The 21,034-nt window shown below is 37.1% G+C and overlaps 1 protein-coding gene across 1 annotated transcript in view; it reads right to left on the bottom strand.

Annotated features, from left to right (window-relative positions):
• Window positions 1-21,034, bottom strand: part of PEX7 (peroxisomal biogenesis factor 7) — a 778,079-nt gene that overhangs the window by 111,615 nt on the left and 645,430 nt on the right. The window contains exon 9 of the mRNA XM_053710885.1: window positions 9,659-9,758. Coding sequence (XP_053566860.1) covers window positions 9,659-9,758 — 100 coding nt within the window. The remainder of the gene's footprint in view (window positions 1-9,658; window positions 9,759-21,034) is intronic.

A 21,034-nucleotide genomic window follows, 5' to 3' on the forward strand; every position in this document is an offset into this window, starting at 1 on the left:
ATTGAGAATGCCAGTCAGCAGTGTTCAAACTCTAGAAGTGGAAAATGAGGGGTTCTGTTGAAACCAAACCAAGGTTAGGTAGACGAACTAAAATTTCAGTCACAACTGCCAGGAAAATTGTTCGGGATGCAAAGAAAACCCCACAAATAACTTCAGGTGAAATGCAGGACTCTCTGAAAACATGTGGTGTGGCTGTTTCAAGATGCACTTGAAGAAAGATGAGCTGCATGGTCGAGTCGCCAGAAGAAAGCCATTACTACAAAAATGCCACAAAGTATGCCGCTTACAATACACCAAACAGCACAGAGACAAGTCTCAAACCTTCTGGCACAAAGTGATTTGGAGTGACGAGACCAAAATTGAGATTTTTGGCCATAACCATAAACGCTACATTTGGAGAGGAGTCAACAAGGCCTATGATGACAGGTACACCATTCCTACTGTGAAACACAGAGGTGGATCGCTGATGTTTTTGGGATGTGTGAGCTACAAAGGCACAGGAAATTTGGTCAGAATTGATGGCAAAATGAATGCAGTATGTTATAAAAAAATACTGGAGGAAAATTTGCGTTCATCAGCCCGGAAGCTGCTCATGAGACATACTTGGACATTCCAACATGACAATGATCCTAAACACAAGGCCAAGTCGACCTGTCATTGGCTGCAGCAGAATAAAGTAAAGGTTTTGGAGTGGCCATCTCAGTCTCCTGACCTCAATATCATTGAGCCACTCTTGGAAGATCTCAAACGTGCAGTTCATGCAAGACAGCCCAATAATTTACAGAAACTGGAGGCTTTTTCCCAGGAAGAATGGGCAGCTTTACCATCTGAAAAGAGCCTCATCCACACATACCACAAAAGACTTCAAGCTGTCATTGATGTTTAAGGGGGCAATACACGGTATTAAGAACTGGGGTATGTAAACTTTTGATCAGGGTCATTTGGGTAGTTTCTGTTGTCATTATGATTTAAAAAGAGTAAACACAGTTGATTGATAATAAATGGCTTCAGTCAAACACTAACCATGAGTAAAAGAAAAGTTTTTGTGTTATTATTCATATTCTCTGAAAAATGACCAAGAAATCATAAATTCTGCCAGGGTATGTAAACTTATGAGCCCAACTGTGTGTATATATATATATATATATATATATATATATATATATATATATATATATAGATATACACACAGTATATATCGATATTTAGACATGTATATGTATGCATTTCTTTATTAAAGCCCTTTGAATGCCTTTTTTTTCTAACACCTGAGACCTTATATCTTTGAGCCCTTATAACGTTTTTATGCAATATTTTTTTTTTCTTTCATTTTTGTATAAAATAGTGTTGATATGAGTTTAACTGTACTTTTAAATGTATTTTTGATGTATTTTGTGACACTTTTTTGACTTGCATAACTGTTAACTAGAGCTCGGAATTTCCGGTAATCATTCTAGCATAAATTGTGATTGCGCTCACATGTTTGCATTAACTTTCAACTTGTAATACGAGTGTAATTTAATTTGTGCACAAACATCGCAAAAACATGATATCACTTGCACGCAAACGATAGAGTGCCACACATAATCTAGCCCTTTCTGATTGGTCAATTAAACAACTCATGGAGGAGCTAATTTTGTGTTCAATGTTCCTTTAAAACTGCACAGTTGGCTATTTAATACCTAACACACATAACCACTAATAAAGCTTTGAGTTACCAACCATCGCTTATTCCCAGGAATTGCCCTCATTTGCACAAACTTTTTGTTATAGTTTCCCAGGCTCCCTTATTTTATCTGCTCTTAGAACATTTTTCTCCCATTTTTTTTTAACAACAGTTCATTTTGATGTATCCGATAGTTTAATGTCTTTACTCCCACTGTGCCCTAAATGAGAAATAGAATTCACAGATTTGCAGAAAGTTGTTGAATGTATTAAACTAGACTGTGTGAATAAAGATGATTTGTATGAACAATTTTATTGTAAAAAATGTTGTCTCAGTAACTACTGCATAATCTGTCTATGTCCTATGTAAAATTTGTTGATTCCTTAGTCTCCCTTATTTTCTGATAAAAAAAAAATTGGTAACACTACCCCTGCCAAGTACCAATGGACTCACCACACATAAAAGTGATAATTTATTTTTAGACATTATGCATAATACATTAATAAAAATGTCACTTTTAATTGTTGTATCTTTTCATTTTGCCTGTTGAGGCAAGGTTTCAACTGGAAGAAAATGAAGACGCACGCATTGCTTTTTAACAGTACACTTATGTCAGCCATCGAAACAGAGGGTAATCTCTGCAATAATTAAAAAAATTAGGGTTTTGCTATCTGAAATTATACAGATTCTGGTCTATGCAGATGCACATTATTCACAAGTAGAAGATGATGTGTAGCTTTATTTAAGGAGATTTCTAAGCTACATTAAATAAACTAACTTGAGAGATAAAAGGGAAAAAAAAATTATGAAATGATAAGAAATGAAATGGCTTGTATGTAAAAATTAAAATAAGTATCTTTGCAAGGGTGGCGTCTTAGCTGCACAATAAAAAAATAAATAAAAAATTTATGCCGTCAGAACAAAAATATCAGAAAAAATAATCACAGCATGACAATTAACTACATGTAGAACATATGGAAATTTAGAGACCACTGCAGTTACAACCTTGAATATAAAAAGCCAGATGATACAATGAAGAACCAACTATTTGTCAGCTAAGTGAATATATTGACTAAATTACAGATGAGCCTGCATTCAATTGGTCAGAGACAATAAGAATCCACATTTTTTCAGACATAAGATTTTCTACATTGCTTATATTTAAATTATAATACTGTATTAACCATGGCCGGACTGTTATCCGACAGACTTTTGTACAACGTATAATAGTCCGACAGACAAATGTCCGTCGGATAACAGTCCGGCTGCAACTTCCGATTCTACTCATGCTCCTCTCCGCATGGACCCATCACAGCCTCACTCTGTCATGATGTATAGTGAATCTTTATTTAAATTAAAATATTACAAAAAACACAAACATAAAACAATTAAATCAGCTTATATTTAACATTTATTTATAATATATTAACCAGCTTATATTTAACATTTTTTTTATAATATATTAACTTACATATTTATTATTTTTTATAATATATTAACTTATAATTATATTTACGGGGAAGGTAATAGGATATGTATGGGAAGGGGAATGTGTTAAAAGTACGTTGTGGGGTGTGGGACCCATGGTTAGGTTCCCAGACGCGGTTGTGGAACCCGAGGCACCGATTACAACACTCTGGAGCTTATCTGCCCTCGCCCGAATGTTCTTGTATAATGAAGCTTTAACATCTGATAGTGAGTAGTGTACGTGGGCCCGCGATTTAAGAGAAATAAAAGTCAGCCAATTGTAACTATCGGTTATTTCTCCACTCGGAATATAGTTTATACATTTTGAATATGGAAATGTGCATACAGATTTAAAGTGACAGTAAACACTTTCTAATTACATGACATTTCTGTTGTCTTACTTTAGAATACCATATCAGCCATGAGCAAACATTTTTTTTTTTAAAAAAACATGTTGTTTCCTGCAGTTGTTTTTCAAACTGCCCTCCACCATTTGGAGGAGCCAATCTAAGATTGAATCTGCAAACAACAAGCCTAGACACAGTCATAATGTTAGTATAAAGAACATTGTTCTGCAGTCTGAGAAGCCAGCAGGGTACATATCCAGCTCCGAGAACTAGAAAGTCCAACATTTTGAAAAGCTAATATGCAAGAACAGGTGGCAAAATAATTAATGAAAATATGGTGCAAAATTGTTTTACTACCCATAACGAACACTATACAGTATATTAAAATCTCAAGGTATTTATTGTCTTATTAAAGGGACAGTCAACACTACTGTTAACATTATTTGAGATAGAAATATAAGAACCGAAGATCCGCCTTGCTTCTGTGATTACTACAGAAGCAAGGCGGCATGGCAGAAGGGGTATACCCTTCTGCCATGCCGCCTTGCTTCTGTAGTAATCACTTTCGCTAACTTGTCTAATACCGGGTAAATATGGCAGCCGGACTCCCCCCACCGTTACGTAGCTGCCTTCTTCTTCAAACCAATTTAGGACTCCAAGGAGGAGAGATTGATTTAATGACAGGCTTGATACGGACCAAAGCCTGTACAAAACAGTGAATATCAGGAAGCTTAGCAATCTTTCTGTGAAATAAAACAGAAAGAGCAGAGATTTGTCCCTTCAAAGAACTTGCAGACAAACCTTTATCCAAACCATCCTGAAGAAACTGTAAAATTCTAGGAATTCTAAAAGAATGCCAAGAGAATTTATGAGAAGAATACCATGAAATATAAGTCTTCCAAACTCGATAATAAATCTTCCTAGAAACAGATTTACGAGCCTGTAACATAGTATCAATCACTGAGTCAGAGAAACCTCTATGACTAAGCACTAAGCATTCAATTTCCATACCTTCAAATGTAACGATTTGAGATCCTGATGGAAAAACGGTCCTTGAGACAGAAGGTCTGTCTTAAAGGAAGTGGCCAAGGTTGGCAACTGGATATCCAGACAAGCATACCAGAACCTGTGAGGCCATGCTGGTGCTACCAGAAACACAAACGATTGTTCCATGATGATCTTCGAGATCACTCTTGGAAGAAGAACTAGAGTCGGAAAGATATAAGCAGGTTGGTAAAACCAAGGGACTGCTAACGCATCCGCCGACTCCGCCTGATGATCCCTGGATCCGGAGAAGTACCTGGGAAGTTTCTTGTTTAGATGGGAAGCCATCAGATCTATTTCTGGAAGACCCCACATCTGAACAATCTGAAAAAAACACATCTGGATGGAGAGACCACTCCCCCGGATGTAAAGTCTGACGGCTGAGATAATCCGCTTCCAAATTAATTACACCTGGGATAACGCAGAAATTAGACAAGAGCTGGATTCCACCTAAGAAAGTATCCAAGATACTTCTTTCATAGCTAGGGGACTGTGAGTCCCACCCTGGTGATTGACATATGCCACAGTTGTGATATTGTCCGTCTGAAAACAAATGAATGGGTCTCTCTTCAACAGACAAACCTGAAGAGCCCTGAAAATAGCACAGAGTTCTAAAATATTGATTGATAACCTCACATCTTGAGATTTCCAAACCCTTTGTGCTGTCAGAGATCCCCAGACAGCTCCCCAACCTGAAAGACTTGCATCTGTTGTGATTACAGTCCAGGTTGGATGAACAAAAGAAGCCCCTTGAACTATACGATGGTGATATAACCACCAAGTCAGAGAGAGTTGAACATTGGGATTTAAGGATATTAATTGTGATATCCTTGTATAATCCCTGCACCACTGATTCAGCATACAAAGCTGAAGAGGTCTCATATGAAAACGAGCAAAGGGGATCCCGTCCGATGCTTCAGTCATGAGACCTAAAACTTCCATGCACATAGCCACTGAAGGGAATGATTGAGACTGAAGGTTTCGACAAGCTGAAACCAATTTAATTTGTCTCTTGTCTGTAAATCTGAATCTATCTGGAAACCTAAAAAGGAATCAAGTAACTTTTCGGTAAATTGATCCTACAACCATGTCTTTGAAGAAACAACACTAGTTGATTCATGTGAGATTCGGCAGAATGTAAAGACTGAGCTAGTACCAAGATATCGTCCAAATAAGGAAACACCACAATACCCTGTTCTTTGATTACAGAGGGTAGGGCACCGAGAACCTTCAAAAAAATTATTGGAGCTGTCACTAGGCCAAATGGAAGAGCGACAAATCGGTAATGCTTGTCTAGAAAAGAGAATCTCAGAAATCGATAGTGGTCTGGATGAATCAGAATATGAAGATATGCATCCTGTAAGTCTATCCTGGACATATAATGACCTTGCTGAACAAAGGGCAGAATAGTCCTTATAGTCACCATTTTGAAAGTTGGCACTCTTACAAAATAATTCAAAATTTTCAGATCCAGAACTGGCCTGAATTAATTTTCTTTCTTTGGGACAATGAATAGATTTGAATAAAACCCCAGACCCTGTTCCTGAAACGGAACTGGTATGATTACCTCTGAAAGCTCTAGATCTGAAACACACTTCAGAAAAGCCTGAGCCTTCACTGGATTTGCTGGAACGTGTGAGAGAAAAAAATCTTCTCACAGGTCTTACTCTGAATCCTATTCAATACCCTTGAGAGACAATACTCTGAATCCACTGATTTTGGACAGAATCTGCCCAAATGTTTTGGAAATTTTTTTAATCTGCCTCCTACCAGCTGAACTGGAATGAGGGCTGCACCTTCATGCAGACTTGGGGGCTGGCTTTGCTTTCTTAAAAGGCTTGGATTTATTCCAACTTGAAGAAGGTTTCCAATTAGAACCAGATTCCTTGGGGGAAGGATTGGCTTTCTGTTCCTTATTCTGTTGGAAAGAAAGAAAACGATTAGAAGCTTTAGATTTACCCTTAGATCTTTTATTCTGTGGCAAAAAAACTCCCTTCCCCCCAGTGACAGTTGAAATAATTGAATCCAACTGAGAACCAAATAAATTGTTACCTTGGAAAGAAAGAGATAGTAATCTAGACTTAGATAACATGTCAGCATTCCAATATTTGAGCCACAAAGCTCTTCTAGCTAAAATAGCTAAATACATAGATTTAATATCAATTTTCATGATATCAAAAATAGCATCACAGATAAAATGATTAGCATGTTGAAGCAAGCGAACAATGCTAGACAAATCAGGATCTGTTTCCTGTTGGGCTAAGCTTTCCAACCAAAAAGTTGATGCAGCTGCAACATCAGCCATAGATATAGCAGGCCTAAGAATATAGCCAGAAAATAAATAAGCTTTCCATAGATAAGATTCAAGTTTCCTATCGAAAGGATCCTTAAAAGAAGCACTATCTTCCATAGGAATAGTAGTACGTTTAGCAAGAGTAGAAATTGCCCCATCAACTTTGGGGATTTTTTCCCAAAACTCCAATCTAGCTGCTGGCAAAGGGTAGAACTTTTGAAACCTAGAAGGATGAATAAAAGAAGTACCAGGCCTATCCCATTCCTTTGAAATCATATCAGAAATAGCATCAGGAACTGGAAAAACCTCTGGAGTAACCACAGGAGGTTTATAAACAGAATTTAAACGTTTACTAGTTTTAGTATCAAGAGAACTAGATTCCTCAATATCCAAATTAATTAACACCTCTTTTAACAAGGAACATATATACTCCATCTTAAAGAGGTAAGTAGATTTGTCAGTGTCAATATCTGATGAAGGATCTTCTGAATCAGATAGATCCTCATCAGAGGAGGATAATTCAGAATGTTGTTGGTCATTTGAAATTTCATCAACTTTATGAGAAGTTTTAAAAGACCTTTTACGTTTATTAGAAGGCGGAATAGCAGACAAAGCCTTCTGAACCGCATCAGCAACAAAATCTTTTATATTCACAGGGATATCATGTACATTAGATGTTGAAGGAACAACAGGTATTGTACTAGTACTGATGGATACATTCTCTGCATGTAAAAGCTTATCATGACAACTTTTACATACTACAGCTGGAGATATAATCTCTGCTAAGTTACACCAGATACACTTAGCTTTGGTAGAATTGTTATCAGGCAGCAGGGTTCCAACAGTTGTTTCTGAGACAGGATCAGATTGAGACATCTTGCAAATGTAAGAGAAAAAAACAAAATATGAAGCAATAATTATCAATTTTGTTATATGACAGTTTCAGGAATGCAAAAAAAATACAAACAGCATAGCCCTCTAAGCATAAAAAAAGGCAAGAGGCATATAGGAAGTGGGGTTTAAATAATTAAATTATTTGGCGCCAAGTAAGACGCACAAAGCAAAATGAAATTTTTTGGCGCTAACAACATCCGGAAATGACGCAACCCACGTCATAACAGACGTAACCTTGTGCAAGGAAACCTGGAGTCAACTAAGATGTCGGAAATTACGAATTTGCGTCACCGAACGTACCTTCATGCCAAAAAAAAATCAGTATTTTGCGACCTTGCAAGCCTAATTTTACCCGCGGAATTTAATGAAAAACAGTCAATTTGAAGAAAAGACTATACCCCAGGTAAAAAAAAATAACTTCCTAAACATGTTTCCCAATTTTGAAACTAGTAATCTGCAAAAGGAAATATACATAAACCTGACTCATGGCAAATATAAGTACAATACATATATTTAAAACTTTATGTTAATACATAAAGTACCAAACCATAGCTGAGAGTGTCTTAAGTAATGAACATACTTACTGAAAGACACCCATCCACATTTAGCAGATAGCCAAACCAGTACTGAAAAAGTATCAGTAGAGGTAATTGAATATGAGAGTATATCGTCGATCTGAAAAAGGAGGTAGGAGATGAATCTCTACGACTGATAACAGAGAACCTTTGAAAAGATTTCCCGTGAGGAAAACCATAGAATCAATTGGTGATACTCTCTTCACATCCCTCTGACAAACACTGTAATCTGAGAGGAATCTGGGTTCAAAATGCTGAGAAGCGCATATCACAGAAGAAAATCAAGCACAAACTTACTTCACCACCTCCTTAGGGAGGGTGTATTTATAGGCATTTTGAGGTTTGGGAAACTTTTCCCCCTCCTGGTAGGATTGTATATCCCATATATCACTATCTCATGGACTCTTGCCAATTACATGAAAGAAATTAATATTGCCTATTATAGTGCCTATACCAGCAACATTTTGTTTTATTTCCATTTTTGGATTTAAAACTCAAGCTAAGTTGCGGTTACATATATAAGCACCCTGCTGAACTTTAGGTCTGAAACTTTGTGCTTCTTTGTGTATACAGATTTGTATTTGTTTATGTGCATACACAAGCTGTTTTTATGTGTGCAACTATGGATCTTTAGGTGTCAGCAGTTGCGTGTGTAGGTATGGATTTTTGTATATGTCAGTGCTCTAAACTCATTACTAAATAAGAGGCATCTCCATTAAGATGATAACAAATCGTAGATTCAGTAGTATTATCGGGAATTGGCTCATTAGTAGATGTAGGGTGCTCTCATACTAATTAATAGACCTACTGTTCATCTATGTTTACACAAATCATTTTATTTACCCAATTAGAATTTGTTTCTGATTTATTTTACTTATGTTAAGAGTTTTAAGATTTATTTATTATGCAGAAAAATTTTACTTAATTTTCTAAAACACTTTAAAAGCTCAGATTAATCTTTTTTATTTCTCTTATATAATCTGTGTGGCTCTTTTTCAGTTTGTCAGTGCTCAATTAAACTGCTATGTGTGTAACATTATGTTTAGGGCAAAGTTGAAGTGCAAAAAACAATGGTTCGAAATAAAAAAGAAATCAGTCATGATTGATTGTAAAACTAAGCTGAAATAAACCCCCCCTCCCCCCCCCCCCCCCAAAGAGGAAACATACTAATCAAAAGATTTTTTTCTTTTTTGTCTTAACTATATATACAGTTGTAATGGAAGTGCTATAAAAAGGTTAATACAAACAATAATTATTGTACAGATCTACTTTAGGTTAAAATAACTACTAATATTATAAATAATAAAAGGAGATGGATATAGACCTTTTTTCTAAACATTACTAAAGAAAGAGCTATTAAACTCTGTATTACCTGCCCAGGAACAAGAACACTGAAATCAAGGCCACAGGCAAATTCGGTATGGTGTTCCACAGTTTCAATAAGGGGTGATGGCTTGGAAAAGTCCCAAAATCTATCAAGATAAAAATATATAACCAGATTACACATTATCCCAAAAGTATATAGTCATTTAAAAAAGCACAACATTAAAGGGACAGTAAACACCAGCATTTTTGTTGTTCAAAAAGGTACATAATCCCTTCATTCTCTTAGTATCTTTTATTGACTACTGGGAGCTAGTTAACGCACTGGGTGAGCCAATAACATAAAGCATATATGTGCAGTCATTAACCAGCAGCTCTTGAGCCTACCTAGGTATCTTTTTGCAACAAAGGATACCAAGACAATACAAAACAAATTAGATAGTAAAAGTCAATTAGAAAGTTGTTTAAAATCGCTATCTTATTCATGTAAGAAACAATTTGGGTTTCATTTAATCTCATTGCATAGAACAGGCAGACAAAGCTAGGCTGATGTCTACTAGATTCAGACAGAATTAGACCTCACGGCTATTTAAGCAGGGCAGTGCACCCTCACACACATTATTTTACACTGCTGCATGTGTTATCAACATTTAATAAATCTTTAGAGACTGAAATAGAGAAAAGCAGCATTAAGCAGAAAACATTCCTGTAGGTTTTTCGTGAAAGCCAGTATGATTATACAGAAAATATCTTTATAACATGTATCGCCTTATATGTTTACAGATTGCTTTTTAGTCCTACAAGAACAATCTAGAAAAGGGAATAGCATAATGCCTCAACCAAAGGCTTAAGGTGCAAGGGGATTTTTCATTAATAACAACTGTAATAAGAATGCGTTCTTAAATTATAGCTCTAATTACGTGTTTATTTGGTTAAACTGAGGAACAACACAAAAACGTAACTGGAACACACACACACACATATATATGTATATTTTATATATTTTCTATTCTCCCTATTCACTGCGGAATCTGTTGGCGCTCTACAAATAATGGTTAATAATAATAATAATAACAATAATACAGTCTAACCTTCTGTTACCTGATTTGTTAAAGGGCCATAATACCCAAATATTTAAACACTTGAAAGTGATGCAGCATAGCTGTAAAAAGCGGACTAGAAAATATCTCCTGAACATCTCTATGTAAAAAAGAAATATATTTTACCTCAAAAGTTCCTCAGTAGCCACCTCCCATTGTAAATGATTTCTAAGCAGCATTTTAGTGTGTCTGTCCTGGGACAGCTGAAAGGATGAGCTTCGTGCACTCTCATATTATTTCACCAATCAGGTAAAGGAAGCTTACTATGAAATCTCATGAGAGTTAAGTCAAATCTCATGAGATCACAGTAAGAGTTCATGACCTCAGCACTGCTGATGCTGATTGGCTGCTGTTAATTTCTTCTTTTCTTTTTTATTTTTACCTGCAGCTGGGAGCAGGTGAGAATAACTTTTTACACAGAACTTACTCTGCTGAGCTGAGGAGATTGTGAGGTAAAATATCTTCCTTTTTTACATAGAGATGCTCAGGTGATATTTTCCTGTCAGCTTTTTACAGTTATACTGCATCAGTTTCAAGTGATTTAACATATGAGTATTATGTCCCTTTAAGCTTTCTCAGGATTACTTGTTAATCACCACCTGATTTCTTTTCTTTACATATTGTTATGTAAGGTACATGGTACCCATATGCTAAATCACCTGAAAGTGATACAGCACATCAACATCATTAAGTAAAAAGGAAGATATTTTACCTCAAAATATCTTCAGCTCAGTGAACAGTTATCTTTCAGCTGCGGTAATGGTGAAAATAAACAGCCAATCAGCACCATCAGCTTCACCGTGATATAGTGGAATTTCGCCATAATCATTTCATAGTAAACTGAGAAGGGAATTAAACTGACTGTGCCTATATATGCCAGATGCATGTATCGTTGCAAATCCTTGAACTAGCATCTTGATTGGATGTGCAGAGTCCCTTTACAATAGGATGTGGTTATTGACGAAATTTGTAGGTAAAACAACTTCCTTTTTTTTTTTACACAGAGATGATATTTTCAGATATACTCCTATACTCAAGTGATTTAAAAGAACATAAAACCAAGTTTTATTTCACAATTCAGATAGAGCATGCAATTTTAAACAATATTTCAATTGATTAAATTATCAAATGTATTTGCTTTTTGTGGCATCCTTTGTTGAAAAGCAGAAAGGTAAGCTCAGGAGCGTGCACATATCTGTAGCACTGCAAGAGCACTAGATGGCAACACTATTTCCTGCTAAGCAGTGATCCACACATGTGCACGTTACTTATCTAGATATCTTATCAATCAAGAAGAACAATTTGATAATAGAAGTAAATTGGAAACCTTTTTTTAAAATTGTATGCTCTATCTGAATCATTAAAAAGAAACATATTGGGTTTCATGTCCCTTTAACATATGGGTGACATGTACCTTTAATACTTTATGTTTTGTTTGTAGAAAAATATATATTGCTCAAGACCAAAAAAAATATAAAACAATGGTTTTTATTATTATTATCATTAGGTATTTGTAGAGCGCCAAACATAGGCAGCATACAAGATAACATTTACAGGGATCAAATGGGTAGAGGGCACTGCCGAGACAGCTGGGCTCATAGGCTTACATGCTAAGGGGTTAAAGGAGAAAGCAATGGAGTTAGTAAAGGTTAGCGTAGGCTGTATGCATCCCTGAATAGTAGAGTCTTTAGGGAGTGCTTGAAGCTGTTAAAACTAGGGGAGAGTCTTGTGGAGCGAGGCAGGAAGTTCCACAAGATGGGGCCAGTGTGGAGAAGTCCTGTAAATGGGAATGTGAGGAAGCAACAAGAGAGGAGGAGAGAAGGAGATCATAAGCAGAGCGAAGGTGACGGGAGGGAGAGTATCTGGAGACAAGGTCTGAAATGTAGTGGGGAGCAGTGCAGCTGAGGGCTTTGTATGTCAGAGTGAGGATTTTGTGTTTAATCCTGGAGGCAAGAGGAAGCCAGTGAAGGGATTGGCAGAGAGGTGCTGCAGATGAAGAGCAACGTGTAAGGAAGATGAGCCTGGCAGAGGCATTCATTATGGATGAAAGCAATCTACATGGTGTTGCTATTCAAACCTAATATTAATATGTGGTGTTAAAAATAATAGTGCTACAACAAAAAAATATCAATTGAAACACCCTAATAGAAGGTGAAGTGAATAATAAACAGCCACACCACAACAATGAACAATTAAAAAAATAAAATAATATATAATGTGTATTACAAATGCAACTGTCTTAACAATAAATCAGATCCAGTACAAATTAATTAATCAAATCAGTGTCTGTTCAAACTATACCACGGTGTGTACTCATCCTCAATCCTCTTCACTGAACACACAAAAGGGGCGCCACATAACATATCACACTGTCATATTCATCAGAAGATAACCTATTCTACTTCTAACACCATGCCTGGTGAGTAGCCACAGGCTGCAACTTCTAAACTGCTCAGGTAGTTCACACCTGGCTTGCATGAACCATAAAAGCACCTCCACTCCCAATAAATATGTTTGGTGAGGGAGGAGGAGGAATCCCCAACAATATAGTAAAGGGGGAGGGAGGGTCACTCAAGCAATTGGTTGGAGGGAAGGGTTACGGGGGATCGTTACACTACAGAAAAATATTTAAAAAATAAATAAGTAGTAAAAAGAATAATAATAAAAAAATACAAATTGGGTACTAGCAGGCAGTTGCCAGTACCTTAGATGGTGGCACCTAGTGAAGAGGAGAGGGTTAGAGAGCTGTTCGGGGTGGCGGGGGGGAATGAGGGTTCCATACATTAAATACATTTAAAAAAAAACAAAACAAAAAAACTTTCCTTAAACATCATAATGGCAGAATGTCTGCCAGTACTTAAGATAGTGGTGACCAGTGGGGTGAGGGAAGGAAGATAGCGGTTTGGGAGGGATCCAATAGGGATCAGGGGGTGGGAGGGTCATCTCTGCACTACAGCTAAAATTAACCTTACAAGCTACCTGATAATCCCTTCACTACGATTAATATCTACCATTATAATATGGCATAATATAATACCCAAATTATTCACATATTAAATCTATTTCTATCATATATATTCAATTGATTCCCCAAATATAGTGCTACATTTATCAATTTGCAAACATACAAGTCTCACTTTCTGTGAACCTGTCCGCATTTCACCTGAAGTAGAGGTTTAAACCGCTACTTTATAAATATCAGTTGCTGGCTCAAATGAGGACTTTCAGATGTTAATATATCTAGCCAATAGCATCAGAAAATAGACAGATCAATCTTTTTATTTAATCAATCTGGATATAAAGGTATGCATTTTAAAAATCCAATAGTATTCACTCTCTCTTATCTTAGTGAATATCAACCTTTAAATCAATATATCTGTTCTATAAATGTAATTTTAAAGCTACTACTCTTACAAACATGGTAAAGTAAAACATTTCTATAAACACTATGGGCCAAACTACCTTACATTTTTATTTAATTACTATTTTAAATGTATATTGCTGTAAAACTTACAATAAATGATTTGGTTAATTTATTGAACTACTTTAAATTTCAGTTCTTATTTAACAAACTGATATAGTTTAGTAAGCCCCATATTGCATATTCTCTTCAGAGCTCTCATAGTGAGAGGTGTTAGACCTCTATATGTCCCTTATACTTTAAAACTTTATACTCTCAGGTCTAGATGATTAATCTGGAGCATATTCTAGTGTTTCCCTCGACAAGGTATTTGTATCACTTTGCAATCATATACATTTACTTACAGAAGTTATTTAATTTGCAACATATGCTCTTTTTTTTTTTTTTATATTTTTATTGAGACAAACAGGAGAAAATAAAGTAATACAACTCCACATGGGTATGTGCATAGAAATTACAAACATAAAAAGGTATACAATAAGTCTTAGACAATGATGTAATAATTATCATCTTATACTTAACACATACATAGTTCTTCATTTGCTGGTGAGTATAGAGGTGGAATTTCTCAGGAGTAAATATAGGGTCTCTTTTTAGTGTTATGAGGGGTATTACGAATATAAGTTGACAGAGTTATATCCCTGTGTCGTGAAGGGTTAGGCCAAGTAGACCACTCCCTGTAAACTGAAGTGGATACAGAATGATAATATAGTGAGAAATCAGCAAGTCCACTTGTGGTGAGAAAAATATTTATCAGATAGCTGACTGGGATTTTTGGATTATTCAAGAGATCTGTAGCGATGGAGGGATATAACTAACAAGAATACTGTGAGAGAAGGAAAAGATTACAGCCGACAAGAGCCGCTTGGATTAAAGAAAAATGGGTATAGGACCCAGTATAAGGGGGGGGAGGCGGAGCTATAATAGATTGCTCTACATGAAATGTAGCTGGTATAAAAAGGGAGAAGATGAACCTGGTAAGTGCTCTGGATATTTGTTTGGAGTAAAAGGAGCAGGAGAGGGAAACTTGCTGGCACATAGCTAAATATTCTTTCATCTCAACTATGGTGGAGTTGCAAAGACTTATAGATAAGGAGTAGCATGTATATTCAGCAATAACCGAATATCTAGGAAGGCAAATATTAAACAGACAAATATTAGTTAAGTACAGTTTTCATATGTTAACAAGAAAGCAGTAGTAAATATTATATATCCTGCTATAGTGTACTACATATGTTTGTGAACATAACTGGTAGACAGTCTATCTTGTTGTAAATGTATAAAAAGCAGTAAGCCCCTCTCTCATTAATAGCACTCACAGAAATGATCAAACTTAACTATCTAAGGTTCCCAGAACACAGAGTAAAATTAAATAGAGCAATATTTAGAGGAGTCAAAACAAGTTATAACATATGAAAATAAAGTGATAGAGTAATGTAATATCTCAAACTAACGTTCAACTGATAGCAATCCTGGCATAAATACAGTCACCATGCACCCGTTAACAAAGCAGATGTTTAGTTGAGTAGAATTACTGTAGGCACAAGGTCTACTATACTGCTCCGGCCAGTATATACTAAGGGACATGGTACTGGAGGGTGTGCATACTAACGCGGCAAGGGGTTCCGAGGAATTGCCTAGTTTGAGCTGGCAGCTACTTATGAACTATTATGAGTCCTAGATACCAACATCAGCACAAAATAGGTGAACTTAACAATTAAACTATAACGGTCATGAAATAAACACATAAACGTGTGCCTTAACTACCAAACCTTGAGACTTCCCCACAAAAACATAACATACAGACAGTTCAACTGTGGATAAAGTCACTAGAATGCAAAGTGCTTGAACAGAATTAGGGGAAAAAATGCAGACTTGAACAAAAGTATTCTGCATATCCTAGATGGATAGAAGGCCTTTATCCTATTCCGACTTTGCATGGGCTCAGGGTTCCAGACATAAAGTCAAAAGGGTTCTTCCTTGTATGGGTCATTGGCTGCATATCTGCTGCGCAGTCTGAGGGGAGATCGTGACCTCTTACTACCCACCTCTTCAAAAGGACACTACTGCTGAATTCTAGAGATTTACTTATGTCCCAGACACCACACGGCAGACCGGCCGCATCTCTCCAGGCCGTGACCGAGGACAAGTTCAGATTCATTGGTGCCCTATGCTCAATAGCGGCGAGAGGAATTGAGTTACATCCACTTTCACGCTGCCGAGCATCCTGTATGTCGCTCCGTTCCGCAGCACCTATACAGTAAGAGTCCCTGGCTTGTTACTGAGCTACCCGGGCCACAAGAAAAGGGTCAGTATCCTCGGGTTGTTCACTGTAGTGATGCTCTGTAGTTTCTGACCCCTCTGTCTTACACACGCTGTCATCCTCCTCCGCGTGTTGGATGCGTGCCAGAAGTATGAGGTGGTCAAAGTATTTTGCCATTTTATTTTCAAACCCAGCTAGTAAGGTCGTTATTAATGCATAATCTTCTTCCTCCATCGCCGTAAAAGTCATCTGAGAGCCTCCGCTGTAAAAATTAATTGAGGGATGTTGTGCCGATAACCCCCGGCACAAGGGGGGGAGGGGAGTCTGTAATACTTGCGGTAATGCGCCACAATAAGGCCTAATGGTCCGTAGTGTGCACCAAAGGTATATCACACTTAAGAAAGATAACAAATGGTTCAGTATCTGACAGAGAGATCTTCTTTGCTGGAGAAATCAAGCTAAATGTCTGTGGTTGGTAGAAAAACGGCCATTCCATAAGCCCCGTTTACTCCACTTCCAATAATGCTACCGACCATGATGGCTGCTAGACACGCCCCCCCATATGCTCTTTTTAAATACTGTAAACCTCTTTTATAACAACCGTATGTAGTATATAGCACACAAATCAGAAATACAAATTTAGTTTAAAACATTTGTTGGCTAACACCTGAAGCGCAGAATGGAGATATCCCCGCCACAATAATAAAGTTATTAATCCCTATTCCCCCGCACCCCAACATCGCCGCCACTATAACAAGGATATTAACCCCTATTCCGCCGCTCCCTGACATTGCCGCTACTAAATAAAGTTATTAACCCCTAAACCTCTGGCCTCCCACATCACCGCCACTAAATAAACCTTTTAACCCCTAAACCGCCAGCCCCCCACATGGCAAAAAAACCAAAATTAAACTATTAACCCCTAAACCTAAAAAAACCCAACTTTAAATTAAAATTACAATATCCCTATCTTAAAATAAATAAAAACTTACCTCTGAAATTAAAAAAACCTAAGTTTAAACTAACAATTAACTTAACATAACTATTAGACTAAAATTAAAATAACTATCAATTAAATAAACTAAATTACACATTAAAAAAAAAACTAACACTGCTAAAAAAAAATTATTCTAAAATTACAAAAAATAAAAAATACTAAATTTACGAAAAATAAACAAAATTTAGCTTTTTTGCATTGCCCTAAAAAGGGCATTTAGCTCTTTTTAGAAAAAAAAACCCACCACTAACCCCTGACGATCCACTTACAGTTTTTGAAGTCCGGACATCCAGGAGGCGAAGTCTTCATCCATCCAGGCAGCGTCTTCATCCATCCAGACGGCATCTTCTATCTTCAGCCCGGCGGAGCGCGTTCATCCTTCAAGACATTCTGCGCACAGTGTCCTCTTCATACGGTCGCCGCCGTACACTGAATCTTCAATTCAAGGGAGCCTTTTCAAAATGGCGTCCCTTGCATTCCTATTGGCTGATTTGATTTTTGAAATTCAAATCAGCCAATAGGATGAGAGCTACTGAAATCCTATTGGCTGTTCAAATCAGCCAAAAGGATGAGAGCTACTGAAATTCTATTGGCTATTCAAATCAGCCAATAGAATTTCAGTAGCTCTCATCCTATTGGCTGATTTGAACAGCCAATATGATTTCAGTAGCTCTCATCCTATTGGCTGATGTGAATTTCAAAAATCAAATCAGTCAATAGGAATGCAAGGGACGCCATTTTGAAAAGGCTCCCCCTTGCATTGAAGATTCAGTGTACGGCGGCAATGGTATGAAGAGGATGCTCTGCGCCGGATGTCTTGAAAGATGGACCAGCTCTGCGCTGCTGGGATGAAGATAGAAGATGCCGCCGGGATGAAGATAGAAGATGCTGCCGGGATGAAGATAGAAGACACCGTCTAGATGAAGATAGAAGATGCCGCCTGGATGGATGAAGACCTCGCCACCTGGATGAAGACTTTTCACCGCCTGGATGTCCGGACTTCAAAAACTGTTAGTGGATCGTCGGGGGTTAGTGTTTGGGTTTTCTTAAAAGAGCTAAATTCCCTTTACAGGGCAATGCAAAAGAGCTAAATGCCCTTTTAAGGACAATGCCCAAACAAATACCCTTTTCAGGGCAATGGGTAGCTTAGGTTTTTGTTAGAGTTAGGCTTTTTTATCTTGGGGGGTTGGTTAGGTGGTGGGTTTTTACTGTTGGGTGGGTCTTTGTATTTTTTTTACAGGGAAAAGAGCGGATTTCTTTAGGGCAATGCCCTACAAAAGGCCCTTTTAATGGCTATTGGTAGTTAATTGTAGGCTAGGGTTTTTTTTGGAGGAGGGGGCTTTTTTATTATTATAGGGCTATTATATTAGGTGTAATTGTTTTTATTTTGGATAATTTCATTTGTTATTTTTCGTAATTTAGTGTTTGTTATTTTTTGTAATTTACTATTTTTTATTTTTTGTAATTTTAGAATTTATTTTTTTTAGTAGTGTTAGTTTTTTTTAGTGTGTAATTTAGTTGATTTAATTTGTAGTTATTTTAATTTTAGTATAATAGTTGTTAGGTTAATTGTTAGTTTAAACTTAAATTTTTTTTTAATTTCACAGATAAGTTTTTATTTATTTTAAGATAGGGATATTGTAATTTTAATTTAAAGTTAGGGGGTTATTAGGTTTAGGAATTAATAGTTTAATTTATTTTTTTGCGATGTGGGGGGCTGGCGGTTTAGGGTTTAATAGGTTTATTTAGTGGCGGTGATGTGGGAGACCAGAGGTTTAGTGATTAATAACTTTATTTAGTGGTGGCGATATCGGGGAGCAGCGGAATAGGGGTTAATAGCTTTATTATAGTGTGGGCGATCTTGGGGTGCGGGGGAATAGGGATTAATAAGTTTATTATAGTGGTGACGTTGTCAGTGAGCGGCGGAATAGGGGTTAATAAATGTTATTAGTGACGACGATTTCCGGAGCGGCAGATTGGGGGTTAATAAGTTTAATTTAGTGTTTGCGATGCGGGAGGGCCTCAGTTTAGGGGTTAATAGGCAGTTTATGGGTGTTAGTGTACTTTGTAACAGTTTAGTTATGAGTTTTGTGTATCTGGTCTCAGATAGCGGAACTAATCGTGTCGGTATAAGCTGGAACGCAAGCATTTTAGCCTCACCGAACAACCTGCAATACTGGCGCTATGGAAATCCCACGCAAAAATGTTACAAGCTAAAATGCTTGCGGTATAGCTATACCGACAAGACTCGTAATGGCTGCGTTCCTGTGTTTTTACGCTGAAATGGCCATTTTTTCAGCGTTAAAACTGGAACGCAAAACTCGTAATCTAGGTGAACATCTTTCAACACCCTTTTTCTAAAAATACCAATCCTTCTTCAGATATTTCCTCAGCTAGATAGGCTTAACAATATTTTCTAATCCATACTATTCCATGGGGGGTAGTTATCAAGCCGTCAACCTCAAATACGCTGGAATTCCGCAGCGTATTTGTGGCGAGGCTGATTCGCCTTAGTTATCAAAGGCTCGAGACCGGCAAAAGTAGAATTTTGTGACGTAAGCTTCGATCCGCCGGACTCAGTCCGACACAGATCGATTCTTACGTCACTCCAGATGTTCCGCACACAAGTGCGGCACATTCTCACTACTTTTGCTAGCTATCAAAAAACTAGCAGGTACGCTCGGCACTTTTACGGCCCAGCGTACCTGGTTTTCAATCCGCCACCCCTGGAGGCGGCGGATCCCATAGGAATCAATGGGAGTCTGACCATAGCGAAAGTACAAGTTCGCTGCTGACAGACATCCCATTGATTTCTATGGGAGCTGTCTACACCTAACACCCTAACATGTACCCCGAGTCTAAACACCACTAATCTGACCCCCCCTACACCGCCGCAACTAAATAAAGTTATTACCCCCTAAACCGCCGCTCCCGGAGCCCACCGCAAGCTACTCTATACATATTAACCCCTAAACCGCCGCTCCCAGAGCCCACCGCAACTATAATAAATGTATTAACCCCTAAACCGCCGCTCCCTGAACCCGCCGCAACCTATATTAAATGTATTAACCCCTAATCTGCCCCCCCTACACCGTCGCCACCTATAATAAATTTATTAACCCCTATCCTGCCCCCCACTACGCCGCCGCCACTGTAATAAAATTATTAACCCCTAAACCTAAGTCTAACCCTAACCCAAACGCCCCCTAACTTAAATATTAATTAAATACATCTAAATAAATTAACTCTTATTAACTAAATGAATCCTATTTAAAACTAAATACTTACCTTTAAAATAAACCCTAATATAGCTACAATATAAATAATAATTATATTCTAGCTATCTTAGGATTTATTTTTATTTTACAGGTACCTTTCAATTTATTTTAACCATGTACAATAACTATTAAATAGTTATTAACTATTTAATAGCTTACCTAGCTAAAATAAAGAGAAATGTACCTGTGAAATAAATCCTAACCTAAGTTACAATTACACCTAACACTACACTATACTTTAATAAATTATTCCTATTTAAAACTAAATACTTACCTGTAAAATAAACCCTAAGATAGCTACAATGTAATTAATACTTATATTATAGCTATCTTAGGATTTATATTTAGTTTACAGGTAACTTTGTA

The sequence above is a fragment of the Bombina bombina genome, chromosome 4 (genome assembly GCF_027579735.1).
Source record: "Bombina bombina isolate aBomBom1 chromosome 4, aBomBom1.pri, whole genome shotgun sequence".
NCBI classification, from domain to species: Eukaryota; Metazoa; Chordata; class Amphibia; order Anura; family Bombinatoridae; genus Bombina; species Bombina bombina.